We start from the raw sequence: 18,554 nt of genomic DNA on the forward strand, positions 1-18,554 counted from the left end.
CGCGCTTCCTCGCGTGTAAACAAGGAAGGCGCGAACTGCACGAGTATGTGCAGGAGATACGGGAGCTCACGGCGTCCCTAGTGGGAAACCCACTCAACGAACACATCAAGATGACTGTTTTCATGGACGGCCTTCGAGTGGGTCCCGCACGCACTCAGCTGTTCCGGGTGCAGTCAAGCACCCTTGAAGAGGCGATTCAAGTGGCTCTTCAAGAAGAGTACAGCCATCGCCAGGCGCGTACGCCGGCCTCAGCGTGGTCTGGGACTTCCTTGTCGGCTCCCGGTCGAACAAGCCCCAACGTACCAGTTCCCATGGAACTCGGGTCCGCCGAACAGCGTGACATCCGCTGCTTCGGCTGTGGGAAGATGGGCCACTTCAAGCGTGACTGCCCCGCGGAAAGACTCCGCAGACGGTCCTTCCCCAAGCCCGTCCTCAAGGGTCGCTGGCAAAAGTCAGGATCCCGGGGACAGGGGAACGCAGGGAACCAGTAGGGGCGGGGCGCCCTACTGGGGGAAGAACTAAGTCTTCGTGATGGGTGCGCGGGTGGCGCGTACCACGGGGACTTAGCCCCTGAGAGTCTTCGCACTCTCGAATCGGCGAAGAGCAGCGGCGGGTTGCTCGTAGTACACGGATGTGTACGGGGGATACGATCATCCCTTTCGAATCTTGATTGATTCTGGGGCGTCGAAGAATTTCGCACGCCGCCAGACGGTTGCTCGTAACAGCAACAAGTTGTCCGATGCTTTGAGAGAAAGTAAGGGCAACGGGACGGTGTCAGTGCGACTGGCCGACGGGAAGGTCGTCACTGTCCCCAACGTCCAAGTGGATCTGGCTGTCAAGTTTGAAGACTTTGACAGCCTCGAACAGTTCACTGCTCTCGATATGGATCCATATGATATGATCCTGGGCATGCCCTGGCTTGAGAAGCACGAGCCCTGGATCGACTGGCGAGGCCAGGCAATCGGTGCCAGCCGGCCTGCGCAGTCCGACAGAGCATTGGTGAGTCATGTTCCCACCTCTGTCAGGACCCGGGGCGCCCGCGAGGGCTGCCAGGGTACCAAAGCATCCGGCAGATGCTTGGGAGTCGTCGACGTATATGACGACATGAAGGATGTTTTGATGGTGGCCGCGCCCAGAAGAGGCGCTGGCCAAGTGGCTAACTTAGGTCCACAGGCGGGTACTTAGTTCCGCAGACAGCTGCAGCTGTCATGAACACTGAGAACAGCGTGTTCAGAGTGGGTAACAGAGTTCCACTCACGGTCGCCCAGACCATAACTGAAGAGGAAGACGTCGGATACGCTTCCTGTGTGGGTAACACAGTGCCACACGCGGTCGCCCAGACCTTAACTGAAGAGGAAGGCATTGAACACGCTTCCTGTGTGGGTAACACAGTGCCACACGCGGTCGCCCAGACCTTAACTGAAGAGGAAGGCATTGAACACGCTTCCTGTGTGGGTAACACAATGCCACACGCGGTCGCCCAGACCTTAACTGAAGAGGAAGGCGTTGAACACGCTTCCTGTGTGGGTACAACAGTACCACACGAGGCCACGAGTGCCTCGGATGTCGTAGCGACGACATCCCTAGACGTGGGCAGCAAAGCTCCCCGTCACAGACGCCGTCGGCAAAGACGCCGCCGCCTCAAGTCGGATCCGAACTTCGTTCCGATCGACGTCGCTTCAAGCGACTCGGAGCTCAGGGCCCGGGCTCCTCCGACAAGGCCGGTGGAAGAGTGTTATCACATCTTCGATGGCGAGACAGGTTTACCCGTCAAGGCATCTGGTGTTCACTTGGAACCGCTGCCAGAGGTTGTAGAGATACTGCACCTCGAGGAAATGACGGCTGAGTCTTTCCTGACCAACTTCAAGGCTGGAGAGATTGCTGAGATAGTACTCATGAGACCTGAGACCACTCAGGAGGAGCTGAACTCCTCCTCTGTCTTGGACGAGAACGTCCTGGAAGACATGAACAAGCAACGTCAGGCGCGCTTGGGTTCTGAGATTCTCAAGAACCCCAAGGATCCGGTGTATCCTTTGGTGACGGAGTACGCGGACGTGGTGAACAAACACCCACCGACCAAACTACCACCGGATCGAGGCGTACGGCACGAGATTGATCTCGTGCCCGGCACAAAGTATTGTGTCACGAGGCAATGGCCTCTCCCGCGCGCTCAGTGCGAGGTCATTGATGCCTTCTTCGCCGCGAAAGCGAAGGCAGGCATGGTGCGGGAGTCGAAATCCCCGCACTCGACGCCGACTTTCTGCGTTCGTAAGCCTTACGGAAAGTGGCGTCTGGTTCACGCTTATAACAAGCTGAACAACGCAACGGTGCCGGCCCAAACACCGATCCCACGAAGGGATGTGTTGTTGAACAACATGGCCGGGAGCGTACTGTACAGTGCGCTGGATTTGGTAGACGGATACTACCAAATTCTGATGCGAGAGAGTGACATCCCGCTCACCGCGGTAAGCGCTCCAAGCGGCATGCTTTGGGAGTGGCTCGTCATGCCGCAGGGCTTGTCTAACGCCCCGGCGACGTTCAATCGCCTGGTGACGCAATTGTTCCGCCCTTTGCGTACCTTCGTACAGACGTACTTCGACGACATTTTCGTCCATAGCCGTGCCGAGGGAGGCAAGACGGCCATGTAGGTGCATCTAGGACACCTCCGTCGAGTGTTGGACGTGATGCGAGCGAACAAGCTCTACGCCAACATCGACAAGTGCGTTTTCGCGTCACCAGAGATCAAAGTTCTCGGTTGCTTCGTAAGCAACGTGGGCGTTCGGGCTGACCCAGACAAGGTCAAGGCCATAGCAGCATGGCCGACGCCCCGATCCCAGAAGGATCTTCGAAAGTGGTTGGGTTTGGCCAACTACCTTCACAAGTACAGCGCTGGGTACGCGGGCTTCGCTAAGCCCTTTTTGAGCCTCCTTCAGAAGGACGTCGACTGGCGCTGGGAGCAAGAGCACCAGGATGCTTTTGACAGCATCAAGGCCAGTCTCCAAGAGGCTCCTGTCCTGGCCCTGCCGGACGAGACGAAGCCGTTTAGCGTCGTCTGCGATGCCTCCGATTACGCCATCGGATGTGCATTGCTGCAGGCCGACACGGCTGTACACGAACGAGTCATCTCGTTCCAGTCCAGGCAGCTCAAAGCCGCCGAGCGGAACTACCCCGTCCATGACAAGGAGCTCCTGGCAATGAAATATGCCCTTGTGAAGTTCCGTGTTCACCTTCTGGGCTCTAGACCCTTTGTGATCTACACAGACCACGCGTCCTTGAGGACGGCGACTAACTCGCCTCACCTCTCCCAAAGGATGGCGAGGTGGCTGTCCTTCTTCGCGGAATACAACTTCCGCGTCGAATACAAGCCGGGCAAGCTCAACGTGCTTGCGGACGCCCTCTCTCGGCGTCTTGACTATGAGTTGGCCCACATCACGCGGATGACAACGGATCTATATGATCGGATACGCATGGCGTATCGGGACGATGAGGCTGTCGCGCCTATCGTCAAGTTCCTTAAGGCCGGAACGAGCGCGAAGTCCGACTGGCTCTCGTCGCGACAGCGCTCACGGCTCCACCGATATGAGTTGAAGGAGGGCCTCCTCTATTATCGGGTGGAGCCCACTGATCCTCCACGGGTGGTCGTACCCAACGACGAGGATCTGAAGTTCGACATCCTCGCGGAGGCGCATGACGCGCCCTCCAGCGGCCACTTGGGCCGCGAGAAGACCTTTCTGTCAGTCTCTCAGTCCTTCTGGTGGACCCACATGTACAAGTGGGTCGCCCGGTACGTCAAGACATGTGAAACATGTCAGCGGGTCAAACCCGCAGGGCACTCTTCGGCTCCACTACAGAGCCTGCCCGTACCGGCTGGTTGTTGGAAGTCGATGAGTCTTGACTTCATATTTGGGCTTCCCGCCGACGGACACGGTAACACCGGAATTTTGGTGTTCGTGTGTCGGCTGAGCAAGATGGTACATCTTGCTCCAGTTCCCGTCACTGTTACGGGCGAACAAACCGCAAGGTTGTTCGTCGATGGCGTGTTCCGCTATCACGGTCTCCCAGAGACGATTGTCTCGGACCGAGACCCACGGTTCACTGCTGCGTTTTGGAAAACGCTGTTCCCTTTACTGGGAACTCGTCTGCAGATGTCCACTGCGGACCATCCGCAGACAGACGGCCAAACAGAGCGCGTCAATCGAGTGCTCGAGGACACTCTGCGCAGTGTGTGCGCGGCAGCACCACGTACGTGGTCGACGCAGCTTCCAGTTGTTGCGTTTGCGCTCAACAACGCGGTGCACGCGTCCACGGGGTTCACGCCGTTCTACTTGAACGGCTTCCGTCACCCCCAGAGTGCCTCTCACGCTTCGAGGAGACACTGACCCCTCTATTCTAAGTGGGGGAGAGGCTCGGAAAGCCCTTTCCTCCCAGGTCTCGGATGTAAGACCAGTTTCGCTGCGGAAACAGGTGGAATCCTTTATGGATACCAAGCTGAACATTGTCAGCAGGGTCCGCGATGCCATGGCAGCGGCCCAAGATAAACAAAAGGAGTACTCAGACAAACAAGGAAGAGGAAACTTAAGTATATTTGAGGTTGGGGGCTTAGTGTTGCTAGACACGAGGAACCTAAAAAAACACTGCTAGCTCTGTCGGCAGCAACAAACTGAAGCACCGCTTCATCGGACCTTTTGCAGTCCTGGCCAGACATGGTGCGTCGTACACCACCGACCTTCCAACGTCAATGACGACGCACCCGACGTTCTATGTCGGACGTCTTAAGCGGTACTTTGACCCGCAGGGGGTTGCTGACTCGCAGGCCCCCTTGACACAGCTCTTCGAAGCGAGGGCCGGTCACAGTCGTCGACGAGGACGTCGGAGCAGGCGCCCAAGCCTCGGTCGGGACGGCAAGGCTGCGGTCAAGACCGTACGCCGGAGGGGCTCCATACGAACGGACCCCGGCGCCATACGCCGAGTACGCTGAGTACGCCGGGTACGCACCATACGCGTACGTCTGGGAGTGTGCCGCAGGCGGCTCCGGACGTGGCAACAAAGCCTCGATCCGTCGGATCATTCGAAAGACCTCGTCCAGATCGGACGAAGAGGCCCGGCGATCCACCCGCAGGTGCAGGCTCGCGACCTCTCGCTCCACCAGGTCCAGGCGACCCGCAAGACGAGCGAGCTCGCCCTGATTCCCGGCCTGGGCGGCAGCATTACCGCCAGTCCCAAGGCCAAGTGCAATCTCAAGCACGAGGACACGTTGACGGAGGCGGTCTACCTCAGGGTCCCGTGTCGGACCCGCAGTCGGAGCACTCGGACGAGAGTGGCTCTCGGGAGGCGCCGAGTACTCGTACTCGTACGAGGGCACCTCCGCCCCTGCTTGACCGGAATGGAGAAGTCCACTTCCACGTGGAGCGGATCCTCCAGGAGCAACGGTGTCGCGGTAAGCGACAGCTCCTCGTGAAGTGGAGGGGTTATGCTCACTCCGAGAACTCGTGGGAGCCGATTGAACGGCTCCTGATTGACTGCCCGAAGGCTGTCGCAATCTGGGAACAGAAGCGGCGGCAGCTTCATAAGTAGTCCGGGGCTTCTTGCCCGAACGGGGTACGGACGATGAATACATACCGTACCCGCGCTCATCGTGAGCGCTAGAAGCCGCGCGCTTCAGGATGTCCCTTGGCAGCATACGCTTGCTGATCAAGTGAACAAACCTGACACGAAGATCACGCTGGTCCAGGATGTAAGACAGCTGCTGATCTTCATGGAGTTCCCGTAACTCCGTGGGTGAGTACTTGAGAGTCTCCACCCATGCCCAGAACATGTCCTCACAAGAACTCCACGTGGGACAGCTCTCGGGCATAACCCAGGGGTATCCCTAAACAGGATAGAGACCACCCCGGGTCTCGGGCTTCTTACGACAAGTCGTGAAGTCCTTAAGGGAAATGCGGCGTGGCGCGAGAAGCACACACCGAGCAGCCTCCAAGTTGTCGACGACCAACTGTTCTTTCTGAACAAGGGCTCGTTCAGTGTGGCCGCCCACAAGGCCACGAGGAGCGACGAGGACCTCTAAGAAGAGGTCAGCCCCAGAGCTCTCCTCGGGAGGCCAATACCCTCTTGAGTTGATGGCAGCTCCCTGGCTGACGGGTGCCGCCACCGAACCCCCACGCACACGCTGGGCAGCTTGGAATTCCTCCTGCTGCTGGTCGAGGTCATTCGAGACCTCCCGGGGCTCAACGATAGCACCCTCCTCTTCCTCTTCTTCCTCCTTCTCCTCCTCTTCATCCGAGGAATCGAAGATACTCCGATAGGAGCGATGAGTCTTCTTTTCCTCGCGGAGTGGAGACTTAGAGGCGGTACGCTTCTTTGAGGGCTTGGCGCCTTCGGCTTTAGAGGCCTTAGCGCGCGCAAGACCCTCGGCAAGCGATAGACGTTTGCGAGGATTCTCTTCCTCATCGCCACCGGCTTTGGGAGCGCCCTTAGCCTTGACGGCCGGACTCTCAGAGCGCACAGAGGTCGTGGGACTGTGATCACCTTGATCACTAGCGAGCGATTGCACGCTGTCATCTTTGTGCTCACTGGGCACTGGGCTGTGCCCTTCCACAGAGCCCGCAGGAGCATCATGAGTGCTCCCGGACTCGGCATCGTCCTCACTGCCCGAGTTGAACTCATGTTCTACGAACCGAGGGTTCGGACGATTGTCTGAAGATGAGGGCGACGGGCTGCGGCGCTTGCTTGCGCGCTTGTCCACAGCCGCGTCACCCGAGGAACCGATCGCCTCGGAGGCCACCTGAGTAGCCTCCTTGAGTGCAAAGCCTTTGCCGTGAGGCTTAGTGCTCTTGGCTTGCGCCTTACCGGCAGCAGCCTTGGAGCGTGTCTTAGCACCGCTCTTTGCAGTGCCACGAGGCATGATAACGGTCGAAGTGGGGACCTAGACGAAGAGCGCACAGGTTGCTGCTCGAGGCTCTAACTGTGAAGTGAGCCTCCGCCGCGCTCGCGCGACAAGTCGATGGTTTTCGACTTTGAGAATGAGAGTTTGTGACGAACACCTCTTCATTCTGATTGGTCGGTAAACCGAACCTAAGTGGGGGAGGATTTAACGGGGTACGTAGCCCTAAGTGTACCCTGGCTACATGAAGTGTGACACTCCACACTTCAGGAGTATGACACGTCATACTCCGGGATATTTGGTACAAGGTACCAAGGTCGTTCAAAGCCAACCATTGGTTAAATGACATTGCATTTCTATAGGTAACTAATAGTTTGTATTAAACCCAAACTTAACCTACCTATAAATATACTCAGTTTACAATCTACCTTATTTAGGTCACTTCGCTCTCTTTAATTGAAGAGGACCTGTGATCACTGAGAGTTTGTATACTCTCGGAAGATAACTTCCTCTAGCGCAAGGTGCTGTGTGACCCCGTCACAGCGAGGATCTGCTACTAAAGCTGCCGTCTACTTCACCGAGCAATGTGACCATGACCTGCCTAACTTCCGCACTGTCAACCATGATCAGCTCATGAATCGGCCTGCAAAAGGAAAGCAAATATTGCTGAAAATCTGTCGGGGATTTTATTCTTCTTGCGTGTATAATCGCGTGGCTCTTTCCTTCACTACCCCCCCCCCTCCCCAACATCTCGTCACCCAAGATTGTAATTGAATGAAAATTGACTGAAGCGCTTGCTGAGAGAATTGCCAGCATCAGCACTCGGATCGTACGCAGCAGAAGGTGGACCCTCATCGATAAACTCTGGGTCCACGTATCTTGTATCTGTCTCGCCGCTGAGCTTTGGCGTCCAGTGGGCCTTGACTTCTCGTCGCAATAATTTATCCCAGTCAATTTGCCTAAAGAATCGACAGCGCTTGATGGCGTCCACACCTCCCATTCTCTCCGACCCCAGTCGTTGCTTCGGGTCTTTGCACAGTAAACCTTTAACCAGGTCGTAGGCATCACGGGGGAAGTCCGAGGGGAAAATCACCTCCGCATACGCGATTCGACTCAGCATCTTGTGCTCATTCCCGTCGTAGAAAGGCGATTCGCCAACCAACATCTCGTACTGCGAAACAACAAATAAAACATTACGGCAAGTCAGTACAAACTAGGCATCCAAACAGCAGACAACGAAGCTTGGGCAACTTACGATAACGACACCGAGACTCCACCAGTCGTAGGCCTTGCCGTAGTTGCGAGAGCCATCAGCAGATTGGGCGAGCGCTTCTGGAGCCACATACTCAGCTGTCCCCGACAGTGTCTTGACGCCAAAGTTGCTCCCATAAATATGTTGTTTGGACAGACCAAAGTCCACCACACCGATGTGGCCCTCTGAGTCAATCATGACGTTCGACGGCTTGAGGTCCCGGTAGAGAATGTTCAATTCGTGGAGATACGAGATGGCGAGCACGAGTTCTGCCCCGTACAGCTTGGCGTCCTTCGCACTCAACCGGCCTTTCATGTTCAGGTGGTAGAAGAGATCTCCAGCAGCGTAATACTCCATCCCGAGGTACAGCCGTTCATTGGTCTGGAAGGCAAAGACCAGTCCACAAATGTATGGATGGTGAATCCGCTGCAGAATCTGTCGCTCTTCCATTGCGTTCTGCACGTCAGCCTGGTCCATGTTGTTCTTCTTGATGATCTTGAGAGCGAATACTCGTCCGTCTTTTTTGAAGCGCACAAGCATCACAGCACCGAAACTGCCTTTGCCCAGTACACTGAGCATCTCAAAGTCCTGGATCGTAAGCGCCTCTGCTCGTCCACTCTCAGGTTCGGATACGGTCTCTGACGCACGGCCTTGTTGCTCTGGTTGAAACATTTGCTGCTCCTGTTGCGTCATTTGCTGCTCCTGTTGCGTCATTTGCTGCTCCATTTGCTCCTGGTGTTGTGAATAGTCCGTCGCGTCCACAAACACTTCGTCCTCAGCGATTCGAGGCACCGCAGCTGGGGTTAAGATAGAAGCATCAGATAAGGAAGTGACAGAAGAGGGGATCGGAGAGGGACAAGGAGAGGGAACTGGAGGCGGCATGCCAGGTGAGGGTTCTCCAACAAAAGTACTCGTGACGTCAACTGAAGGTGGACGGTGGGGGGTCACTACAACGCCGCCATGTTTCGTCAGCGAGGTGGCGGCAGCAGGAGGCGGAATCGACACTGGCTCCGTGCTTGGGGATGGTAGCGGTTCAGAGATGGACGGGATGCCCAAAATGAGCTGACTAAGTGGCCGACGGTCATGGTTAGCTTGGGCCTCAGCATGTGCTCGAGCTTGGGCCTCCTCGAGAGCTGTTGCTGATTCCTGGATTTGTCTTGTTGGGGGCGCACCGGTAGATGTGGTGATAGCAGGTGCTGTTGCTGCTGGTCCGGACTCCTTGGATACACTCATGAAATAATGCTCCAATGCCACCTGCACGTCTCCGCCAGCGCCATCCAGAAAGTTGGCCAGACGATCTCGAGAAACGTCCGTGCCAATGATGTTTGCCATCTGCTCAATCTTAGCATTGGTGAGTTGGATCTCGTCGGAAATGGAGTCCTTCCGATGCTGCAGCACCAAAGGGGGACATCATCGTTAGCCAGTGGTGGGACTACCAAAAAACCCAACGCATTTATCACCGACCGACTGTGCCTGTTCTCGCGCTGAGAAGCTCCCAGCCGACATGGGGGTACCCATGACGCTAATTGTGAGATTATTGACATCGACGGGGTCACCACGTTTCGGCAGACTTTTGAGCGCGTTCGGCGTGAGTTTTGCGTACAGATACAAGCGCTGGTTGGCTCTGCACAGAGAGACCAGGTCAGTATTAACGACTGCAATTAGTTAGAAAAATCCTCACGTTTTGATGCGTTCCAGACCCAGAAAGCAGCGATGAATGTTTGTGTTGTAGCTACTGATACCCACGGGGCGCTCGTCCTTGCGCACTATCTCCTTGTCCTTCCACTTGTAGCTGGTGAGGAAGAAATAATCTCCTGGAGCCAAATTCTTGCCTAGAGGCAGGCCTCGTATCACGAATTTATTGCGATCGTCTTCGGATGGAGCTTTCCACTGCAGCATTTTATTGAGGGAACTGGCCTTGAGCCACAGTCCGTTGCACTCGAGTGTCACCACGTCTCCATTGGCGAAATAAGGTCTCTGAGTGGTCGGTGAGGGGACCCCCAGGAAGGATCCAGTGCGCCAGCCACGTTTACGCAGGCGGATAGTCAGGAATTTGTCGTTACTAGGTGTGAGCAAGTCGTAGGCTGGGTCCCCTCGTGTGAGTGTAGCATAATAGGCCTCTGACTTGCTTACCATTCCCTCCATGACACGTGGATGAAGTGTGAGACTGAGGCCCGACTGTATACTCGGGACGGAGAGTGTGGGAGCCGCCTCGCCCAGCACCTGTGTCAGCTGCAGCACCGAGGAGGAAGCAGCAACAGGAGGCGATGCCACCTCGGCGAAGTACCAATTCAGTGCGGCGCTCACATCGAAGGCGCAAGCGTTCAGACATGTCAGGATGACGCTTTGTGGTACGTGCTCGCCTAGGATCGTACGCATCAGCTCCACATCGCTCTCGGCCGACGCGTTCATGGCCGCCGACGCGCTAGTAGCGGAGATCATGGAGAAAATGGTTCTGGAGACTCATGGAATGAATTTTATCCAATCGGGAGCTGATGGGGCTATAAGTCACTTGAAGCGTCGTATAAGTTAGTACTTTTTTGTCGATGTGGCGGACGCGGCGTAACACGGTGGATCGCGAAGCGCTGTCGCTAGTGGTCCATGGCCCAGAATTCCGTAGTGGCGAACTGCTTGTACTTAATCCAGATTTTTTCCCGGACGTGCGAGTGCTGGATCTAGTTGAAGTCTCACAGCCAGAGCGGGCACACCCGCGCCTCGTGCTTTCCGTCGAGTCGCTTGCAGCTGTGCGAGGCAAACTGCAAGTGAGTGTGGCAAAGGAAATCGCGGCCCAGTTTGGACTCGAGGCCTTCCGCCCCGTGACTGTGCGCCGCGTAGACCAGCGAGATGTGAGTGTGGACTTTGTGGAGCTGAGCTTCAAGGATCAATTCCTGTCGAGAGCCGATATTTGGCGGTTCAAAGTCACGATGCTTGGCCAGTGCGTCTACGTTGGGAGGACTGTCGAGTGTCTCGGTATTCGCTCGCAAGTGGACGCCATACTGGCCAACAAGACGCAACTCAGCTGCGGAGTCATCGGAGACGCCACGAAGATCGTCGTTCGTTCTCGCTCCAGTCGCCTCTTTTGGCTCGTCCAGATGAGTACGGAGATGTGGGAATTTGCACCTGATGGAGAACTTTACTACGAAAAGCTGCTGAATCGGCTACTGCGTGTACTCATTGCCAAGTGGAGCGGGAGCTCTGTGAGTCACTCAGTCACCATCATCGCCTTCTCCAGGAGCTTCTACGACGCTAGCCAATTTCCCGACGGGTTTGACCCAAGGAAAGTGCCATTCTCAGAACCTAGAAGACAAGGATTTGGTCCAGGATGCGGCGCTCCAGGCATTAACATGGCCAACGGATACGGCCCCACTATCCACGTGGATCCCGTCTCGGGTCGCTACTATGAGGATTTCTACAAAGTGGTCGTCATGAACTTCACTGGGCCAGACTGGAGCCGGTTGCTGCTATTTCTGAAGAAAGAATTCGCTAGTTACTACGAGACGCATCGGTGGCGAGCACCAGAAGAATCCTCTCCAGCTCAGTATGAAATCTGCCACTGCCCGCAGCCTCTCAGTGCCACTGCAGGGCAAGAAGCCCCACGTTCGCCAGATATCGACAGCGGTGGGCCTGAAGATTTGTACGTGAAATGGACCAAATTGCCTGCTGGGGTCCCGTCACGAGCCAGGGACGGGAACATCCTGGAAGCCATCAACGTCACCTTAAATGTGCTGGACAAACACTACATGGACCGAGACTTGAGTCGCACAGGACAGGGAATTGTGATGATGACAGCTGGTTGCAGTATCTTCAACGTCAACAGTAAACTCGCGGAGATCACCGAGCAGAGAATGATGGACAATGGAGTGGGCATGGATATGATTTCCTTGTCGACACCTCCGCTGCATGTCGTTCCCTTGTTTATTTACTCTGACCCTCCATCCGCAGAGACGAGGGTGGCTCCTACTAACGTTGAAACGCCGAGCGTCATGCGCAAATTCTCTTTTAGTGAAGCTTCTGGTGCGAGTCAAGAGTCAACACCGCCGGAGGTGACGGTCCCGTCGTGTCATGGAATGTCAAGCTTAACTTCAACTTCTCAGCCTAAAAGTCTTGAGCGGGTGCGAGCTGGCAGTGATGTTCTTCGTCGCTCTTCCACCCCAGCGACACTCAACTCCGCCACTGCAGAGGTGGGTACATCGGGGTCAAAACTAATGTACGACGTTCCGCACTGGGTAAACATCACGTTCTTAGACTTTGGCTGCGGCTGTGGAAGGGCAAACAACGTTAAGCCCCGCACAACTCCGAGCCCCAGCCTAAGTGCGCACCTGGATTCGCATGGATGGCATTCGTGTGAGTGCCAAGTGAAGCGAAGTCAGCAGCAGTTCAATCCTTTGCCGTCTTTTCGAATGTTCGACGTCACTTCACCCTCTGTAAGGCTCGTGTTCCCGGTGACACTGCGGAACTTGATGCGCAGAGACGCCCACAGCACATCCAGGCCTGGGCTTAGTACCGAACCGGGCTGTGTTAAATACGACAAGGACACCGAGGATGGAGAGAACCCCATCGACGCCTTACCGATCAGGATCGCTGGAAGTCCGAACCGCCTGCTGTTCGAGACAAGTGAGCTCCCAGACTTGGCATCGTCCGCTCCACCACCAGAACAATTGCACTTAAGTCGCTCTCCTGACTTTGATCCGATTGCTGCGTCGGGTCAATTACGCTCAGCGACGAATTTAAGCGCCAGTCTCTACGCTCGAGCAGCACTCGAAGAGTATGACGAGAGTGTGTTTGCACCGGTAGTGCGAGAGGGCGAGGCGAGTGCGAGGAACCCACGAGATCGGCGATTCGGATTCGTTCCTATGGAAAGTCACGACGAGCACGACAGTGCCACGAGCGCTACAATCGCCGGCGATGGTCATCTCGAGTGGTTTCTCCGCAACGCAAGGAAAGAGGCAAGTCACGGCAAGAGTGGCAAGTATCGGAAGGAGAACGGGTTTCTTCGTAGTGAAAGTGCCAGTATGATTCAGACGCTCGTTTCGCCGCGCAAGCTGAAGACCAAACTGCTGCAGTCTCCAGCGATAGATCGCACCAAGCAGCATGAGTTCAGTATCTCTCGTGGTGTCCCGATAGAGTCTCGCTCTGTCCCAAAGGCAGAGGCAAACACCTCGTTCTCCCTTGAAGTTATGCTCGGGAACTCCATGGAGCACCAAGGCTCCTATCACAATGTGAACGTTGTCACTAGACCTTCGTCAACTTCTAACCGTGGTCTCTTCGGCACTCCAGGGAAGAATCGAGATGACAAATTATATCCGCTTACACGAGCAATGACTATGACTAAAGAGCTGCCGTCAACGTCTGGGCGTTCACCTGTAATTGCTTCACCTCATGGACAAGATGGCAAGCTGACGAGTAGTCAGCGGCGTCTGAGTAACCCTGGCTCTCCCCTTGGGGGGATGCGTAGAAATCAATCGGAATTGTTCAGGACGCCTGCAAGTCTCAGTTTTAAGGCTTCGTCAGCCACAGATACGGCTGCCATTACCCCCATTGATTATCGCAAAGCTGCAGTCAATCCATTCCAGTACACGAGAGGTCAAGGCTCACAACATCTCTCGAGCGACCGACGTCGATGGAGTCACCTCTTTCCAATATCGAACCACATTGCACATCTCTCATCTAGCGACATTGTAGGAGAAGTAGCAACACTAGATGGCGAACCTTTATTCCTCGGTCCAAACTGGACGAGCCTCACGTCTCCAGCTATTCTACCGCTGACAACCGATCACTTCCCATCCACACAGGAGCTCCGTCAAGGCTATACTGAAGCATTTTACACACTGACAATTCCCACAACAGCGACGCAATCCCCAACGATCGAGTGTGTCCCTCGCTATCGCAACCACGACGAGTTGTTGATCGAAATGATCTGCCAGCGATTAGCTCGTGACTTCCAACTCGTGTCAAGCTGCGACTCCACTGCGTCGCTCATGGGAAATGACTCGTCTCCTGAAAATCGTCGAAGAGTTTATCATTTGAGTATGGGGCATCGAATCCACCAGCTCATCTACGACGCAGAGCGTCAGACTGTCGAAGTCAAGAGATTTGTACAGCGAGAGCCGCACGACCCCGAAGTCGCGTTCACGTCGTACAACTACTCGCTCTGGGTGGGGCTCACTCAGTCATTCCAGCCACACCAACAGATATTCCATCGTTATCCTCAACCGGAAGATAACTGGAATGCATTGGACAATTTGTTGTGTGGGTACTTGGATGATATGGCAGATACCATGAAGTGTCGTCGAATTCGGTTTGCGATTGTGCCCCCAGCCACGATGATGGACACGAACGACGAGTCCCCTGCAGCACTTTACGCAGCAAAGTTCACCAAGTTCAAAGAGTATCTGCAGTCTCGTGTCGCTCCGTCGGAATTTGGAGATGTCGAGCATATCGTTGTCAACATGGTGTTGGATCGTCCGGAAGCTACACGAGAAGCAAGTAATCATACGGCGCATCTTGGAGGGAATCGCATGCTGAGTTTTAAGATGGCTTGTAAGGCGTCGACGCTGTCTGTCTCGTCGTCGTCTGTCTCGAAATTCGAGGACTCGAGAACCGAGTGGGTCATGATGCGACTGGAAGAAACATTAAACATGTCTCGATGTTTCCACCTGGATGTGCGATGGTTAGCGTGCAGTGGAATTGCAGCGGATGAGTTTGTAGGAACTGTGCGACGTCGCGCCAAGCAGGCCGGTTTGGATCTACGTCGAGTTCCAGAGTATTCTCGTGTCTCTCGCGTCCAGATTCACCCCCTGATAGCGTCTCTATTTCTACCGCTTCCCTTGCGGGTATCACATTCTTTCGTGACAGCACTCACTCACACACTTGACTTTGTGTTGGACGACGAACGAATCGCTGACGGGAGTGGAATAGGCTACGGACTCGGAATCGACCAAGAGACTTCGACTAACAAACCGAGAGCCAACGTGCGTGGCCATCGTCGCTCGCCATCCGCCACCGCTCGACTGCTGCTAGAGCGCTGGCAACAACGTGGATACAAACAATTCATCCACAGACGAGTCCCCGTGTTTGTGCGAATCATCCACGACGGACTCATCTGGATCCCAGGCTACGACTACGATCGCAAGGGCGACGGATCTGCTGGTATGGAGGCCTCTAAGACGTTATTTCAACAAGTCTGTAACACCATCGACTCGCAATGTCGCGAAAGCTCTGTAAATCTATAGAACGTCCTACTTAAGAACTCCCATCAATTTCTCTCACTGAACAACAACAACAAAAAACCGAGATCAGCACTTGACAGCACTCGGTTCTCCACAGCAGCTACCCGAGTCTCCCTGTACCGTAATACCCAAGAAGGTCCAGCTCGACACGACCTTCGGATTGACATGGATGTCGTAGATTTTGTCAGCAGTGCCCGATAGCCCCGACACCGTAATGTCCGTTATCTCCACGAGACTTGACGCGTCACCAGTGTAGCCTCCCTTTTCCTTGCTATGGTCCGAATGGATGACGATGGCATTCTTGACATTTGCTAGCGTATTCCCAGTGTACGAAGCGCCCATGACTGCGCCGTTTTTACCGAGGATGGTCTTGATTTGAATGCCGTTGATGCTATCGAGGATTCTGTTGTTTTTGACTGTCAGACCACTCACAATGTCCGACTTGTATACTGAGTCGCCACCAAGAGAACCGATCGAGATACCGTGCCCACCACTGCAAGTGTTGCCTGTGAATGTGGTGTCATTGCTGGATTGCATGGCAAGACAGTCGTCCTGGTTGTACACGGTGCAGCCGGAGATGGTGAGGCGGAGATTGCGACTCAAATCGAAGCCATCCGTGTTCTTGGCCACGTTATCCCCAGCCTTGGAGTTCAGAGTCAAACCGCTGACCGTCGTATCTTTGGAGTCAAGGATACTGAAGGCGAGTTCTTGATATTGAAACTTTTGAGTGTAGACGATTTCAGACAGGGCGAGTGATTGAAGTGCCTTTCTTCCAGTACAAAGATCCCTGACCGTCAAAAGTTCCGGTGCCCATGTGTCGTATACCTCCTCTTCCTTCAAGGGTCGGGTAGTCCGCGGCTGTTCAGGGAGTACGGTCTTGTTCAGTGGGGTAGATAGGAGCACTAGAGAGTTGAAAATAAAAGTTTGTTGATTGGCTTGGCTTCCTCTTGAGTAGAAGGAGGGAAATATAAGACTGAGAGCTAACCGGAAGAGAGACCTAACGCCTTCTCGACCTTACATACACTACACTACATATTTAGAAAAAGTGAAGGATTCACTTCGTTTGTTGTCTGCCTTCGTGGGACAACGGAGAGCTTCTGGGAAGGGGCTTGATGTCGCGAGGTGCTTTTGGTCCCACGACGCCAAGACTCCGGCGTTCTGGGGCCCCCTTATAGGACCACCCTAGCGGGCTCGGTCAGGGGCACGTGCGTGGTTGAGTTCAACGGGAACCACCCTGACGGGACGGCGGGGCGAGGAGTGATTCCAGGGTCTCGAGTCATCCCGACGGGAGGCAGAGCTCCTGGAATGACCCCTCCGCTCCCGGGTACGGGACATCCTCCCCGACTTGTCGTTCGTCGTCCTCGGCGAACGGTTCCTCTGCGTACATCTCTCACGTTAGTCCTATAGACGCCGTCGTTAGCAACTTCTTCAGACAGGGGAGGTTGGAACGCTTCGGGGTAGTCCTCGGAGCGGTCCCCAACGTAGTCAGGGTCGGCGGCTTGAAAGTCAAATAGCACTTCGACATCGTCGTCGACCCGCAGACGTTCGATGTTCCGGGCTTCGGCCATACTACGTTGAGAAGCGTTGCGGCGGGTACTCGTCAATGCTAGTTTGACCAGCACCTTAGGGGAGACAGATCGGAGGGGGCTCCCCTCGTCGTATTGGCGACAAGCGTGAGATACCACACCAGCGACCACCACGACAAGAGTGTCGGCGAGACTCCAGCCGGTCCACTCGCGGCAGTAGTTGGTAGCTAGTAGGAGCAATAGTACAGTCCCCACACCCACTGGTCCCAGGAGTACGAACTCCACCAGATCGAAGGCGTTGACCGGGATGTACAGCAGTAGAGACAGGCATAGTAGTACTAGCCAGCAGGCGGCTTCTCCCACCGCGTACAGGCGCATCCATGTGGCCTTGAGAGCGTCCCAGAAAGCGTATGCTCGAATCTCTTGTACGGAGGAGGACTTCTGGGATGTAGTCGAAGAATGTCACCTTGCTGGCGATCCACCAACTCCGCAACATCCGTCCATAACGACCATACTTCTCTTCTCCTTTGAGTAGAACAATACGAGGTACAGCAAATAGCGCACTCCACACTCCATACGCGTAGGTAGCACCCCGAAGTTGACGAAGTTCGTTAGCTTGAAGTATGTCTCGGTATAACGACGCACAGTCGCTCCAAATATCGCAGTTCAACTTGACCACACGCCACACTTGGACCAAGAACTCCCAGGTAACGTTACGTAGAGGAGTCGTTAGGACCCAGACCGTTACAGCCCCTACGTACACGGGCCACAGCTCCCATCGGGCGTACTCGTAGAAAACACTAGCGTGAGGCTCCATTTAGATGAGAGTACACTCGGCAAATAAGAAACTGAGTACACCCATGGCGACTCTTCTCGACGTCATCCGACCTCCATCCGTCTTAGTCGCCACCCATCTGTCAAGTCCAGTAGCAGGGAAAGGAGAACTCCGATTCCTCGTCTTTTCCAGGAGCCTCTCTTGCACCCAATATACAGTTATCACAGGAGCCTCGAGAGAGAGACAGGGCCAGGGTCCAGGTACCGACGGGCAGCCTTCCTGCTCATTTGGCAATTTGGCCCCGACTTCCGACACACCCTCGGCGCCCTCTCTTCTCACCACCCCAGTATGGGCACCTCGCGCGGAGCGGCCACGCGCCGCCTCAAGGCCGTCTGGAACGTGGAGTCTTCGGACTTCGACGGCTCCTCTTCAGATGACACTCCGGCCGACGAGCGCTTCTGGATCCTCATGCGAGACGTCCTGGCTGCAAATGCTAGTTCCATCGGCCTCGAGCTTCTGGATGACATAGCCGCCGCGATCTTGGACGACACGGGGAAGGCTTCAGACGCTCTGACGGGGACGGTAGTTATCATGCCCAGGCCGCCTCGGCAACCGACTCGCGGGAAGCCGCCTCGGCACCCACGCTTCACGCAAGATGGTCGATTTCCGCTCAAGAGCATCAGCACTGGCTCGACTAAGAAGAAGACGGTCACGGAGAGTCCTCGTTCCGGCAAGAAGCGTCCGAGTCACCCGTGGTCTTCGTTCGCGTTACCATTCAAGTTGTCGGACACGACTCCTTCTCCCGTGGTCGATGATCTGAAACGGGTTAACTACGAGGCGGCCGAGCTAGGTCAGGAACCGTACCAGCTGGCGTATCCGTGGCCGGGCTCGC

General features: G+C 55.3%; 3 protein-coding genes across 3 annotated transcripts; 1 reads left to right on the top strand and 2 right to left on the bottom strand.

Annotated features, from left to right (window-relative positions):
- Nucleotides 1-7,634: 7,634 nt before the first annotated feature.
- On the bottom strand, nt 7,635-10,544 carry PITG_17897 (protein kinase, putative; the record flags this gene model as incomplete). Its single annotated transcript, XM_002896189.1, has 4 exons — nt 7,635-8,051; nt 8,136-9,521; nt 9,597-9,756; nt 9,814-10,544. The coding sequence occupies 4 exons, from the start codon at nt 10,542-10,544 to the stop codon at nt 7,635-7,637; spliced, it is 2,694 nt and encodes an 897-aa protein (XP_002896235.1).
- Nucleotides 10,545-10,678: 134 nt separating this feature from the next.
- On the top strand, nt 10,679-15,385 carry PITG_17898 (uncharacterized protein; the record flags this gene model as incomplete). The annotated part of the gene is made up of 4 exons (XM_002896190.1): nt 10,679-11,702; nt 11,763-12,269; nt 12,312-12,632; nt 12,681-15,385. The coding sequence occupies 4 exons, from the start codon at nt 10,679-10,681 to the stop codon at nt 15,362-15,364; spliced, it is 4,536 nt and encodes a 1,511-aa protein (XP_002896236.1).
- A 42-nt stretch (nt 15,386-15,427) lies between these two features.
- PITG_17899 (glycoside hydrolase, putative) lies at nt 15,428-16,175 on the bottom strand (the record flags this gene model as incomplete). Its single annotated transcript, XM_002896191.1, has 2 exons — nt 15,428-16,068; nt 16,154-16,175. The coding sequence occupies 2 exons, from the start codon at nt 16,173-16,175 to the stop codon at nt 15,428-15,430; spliced, it is 663 nt and encodes a 220-aa protein (XP_002896237.1).
- Nucleotides 16,176-18,554: the final 2,379 nt, after the last annotated feature.

This window comes from Phytophthora infestans, genomic scaffold (assembly GCF_000142945.1).
Source record: "Phytophthora infestans T30-4 supercont1.64 genomic scaffold, whole genome shotgun sequence".
NCBI classification, from domain to species: Eukaryota; Oomycota; class Peronosporomycetes; order Peronosporales; family Peronosporaceae; genus Phytophthora; species Phytophthora infestans.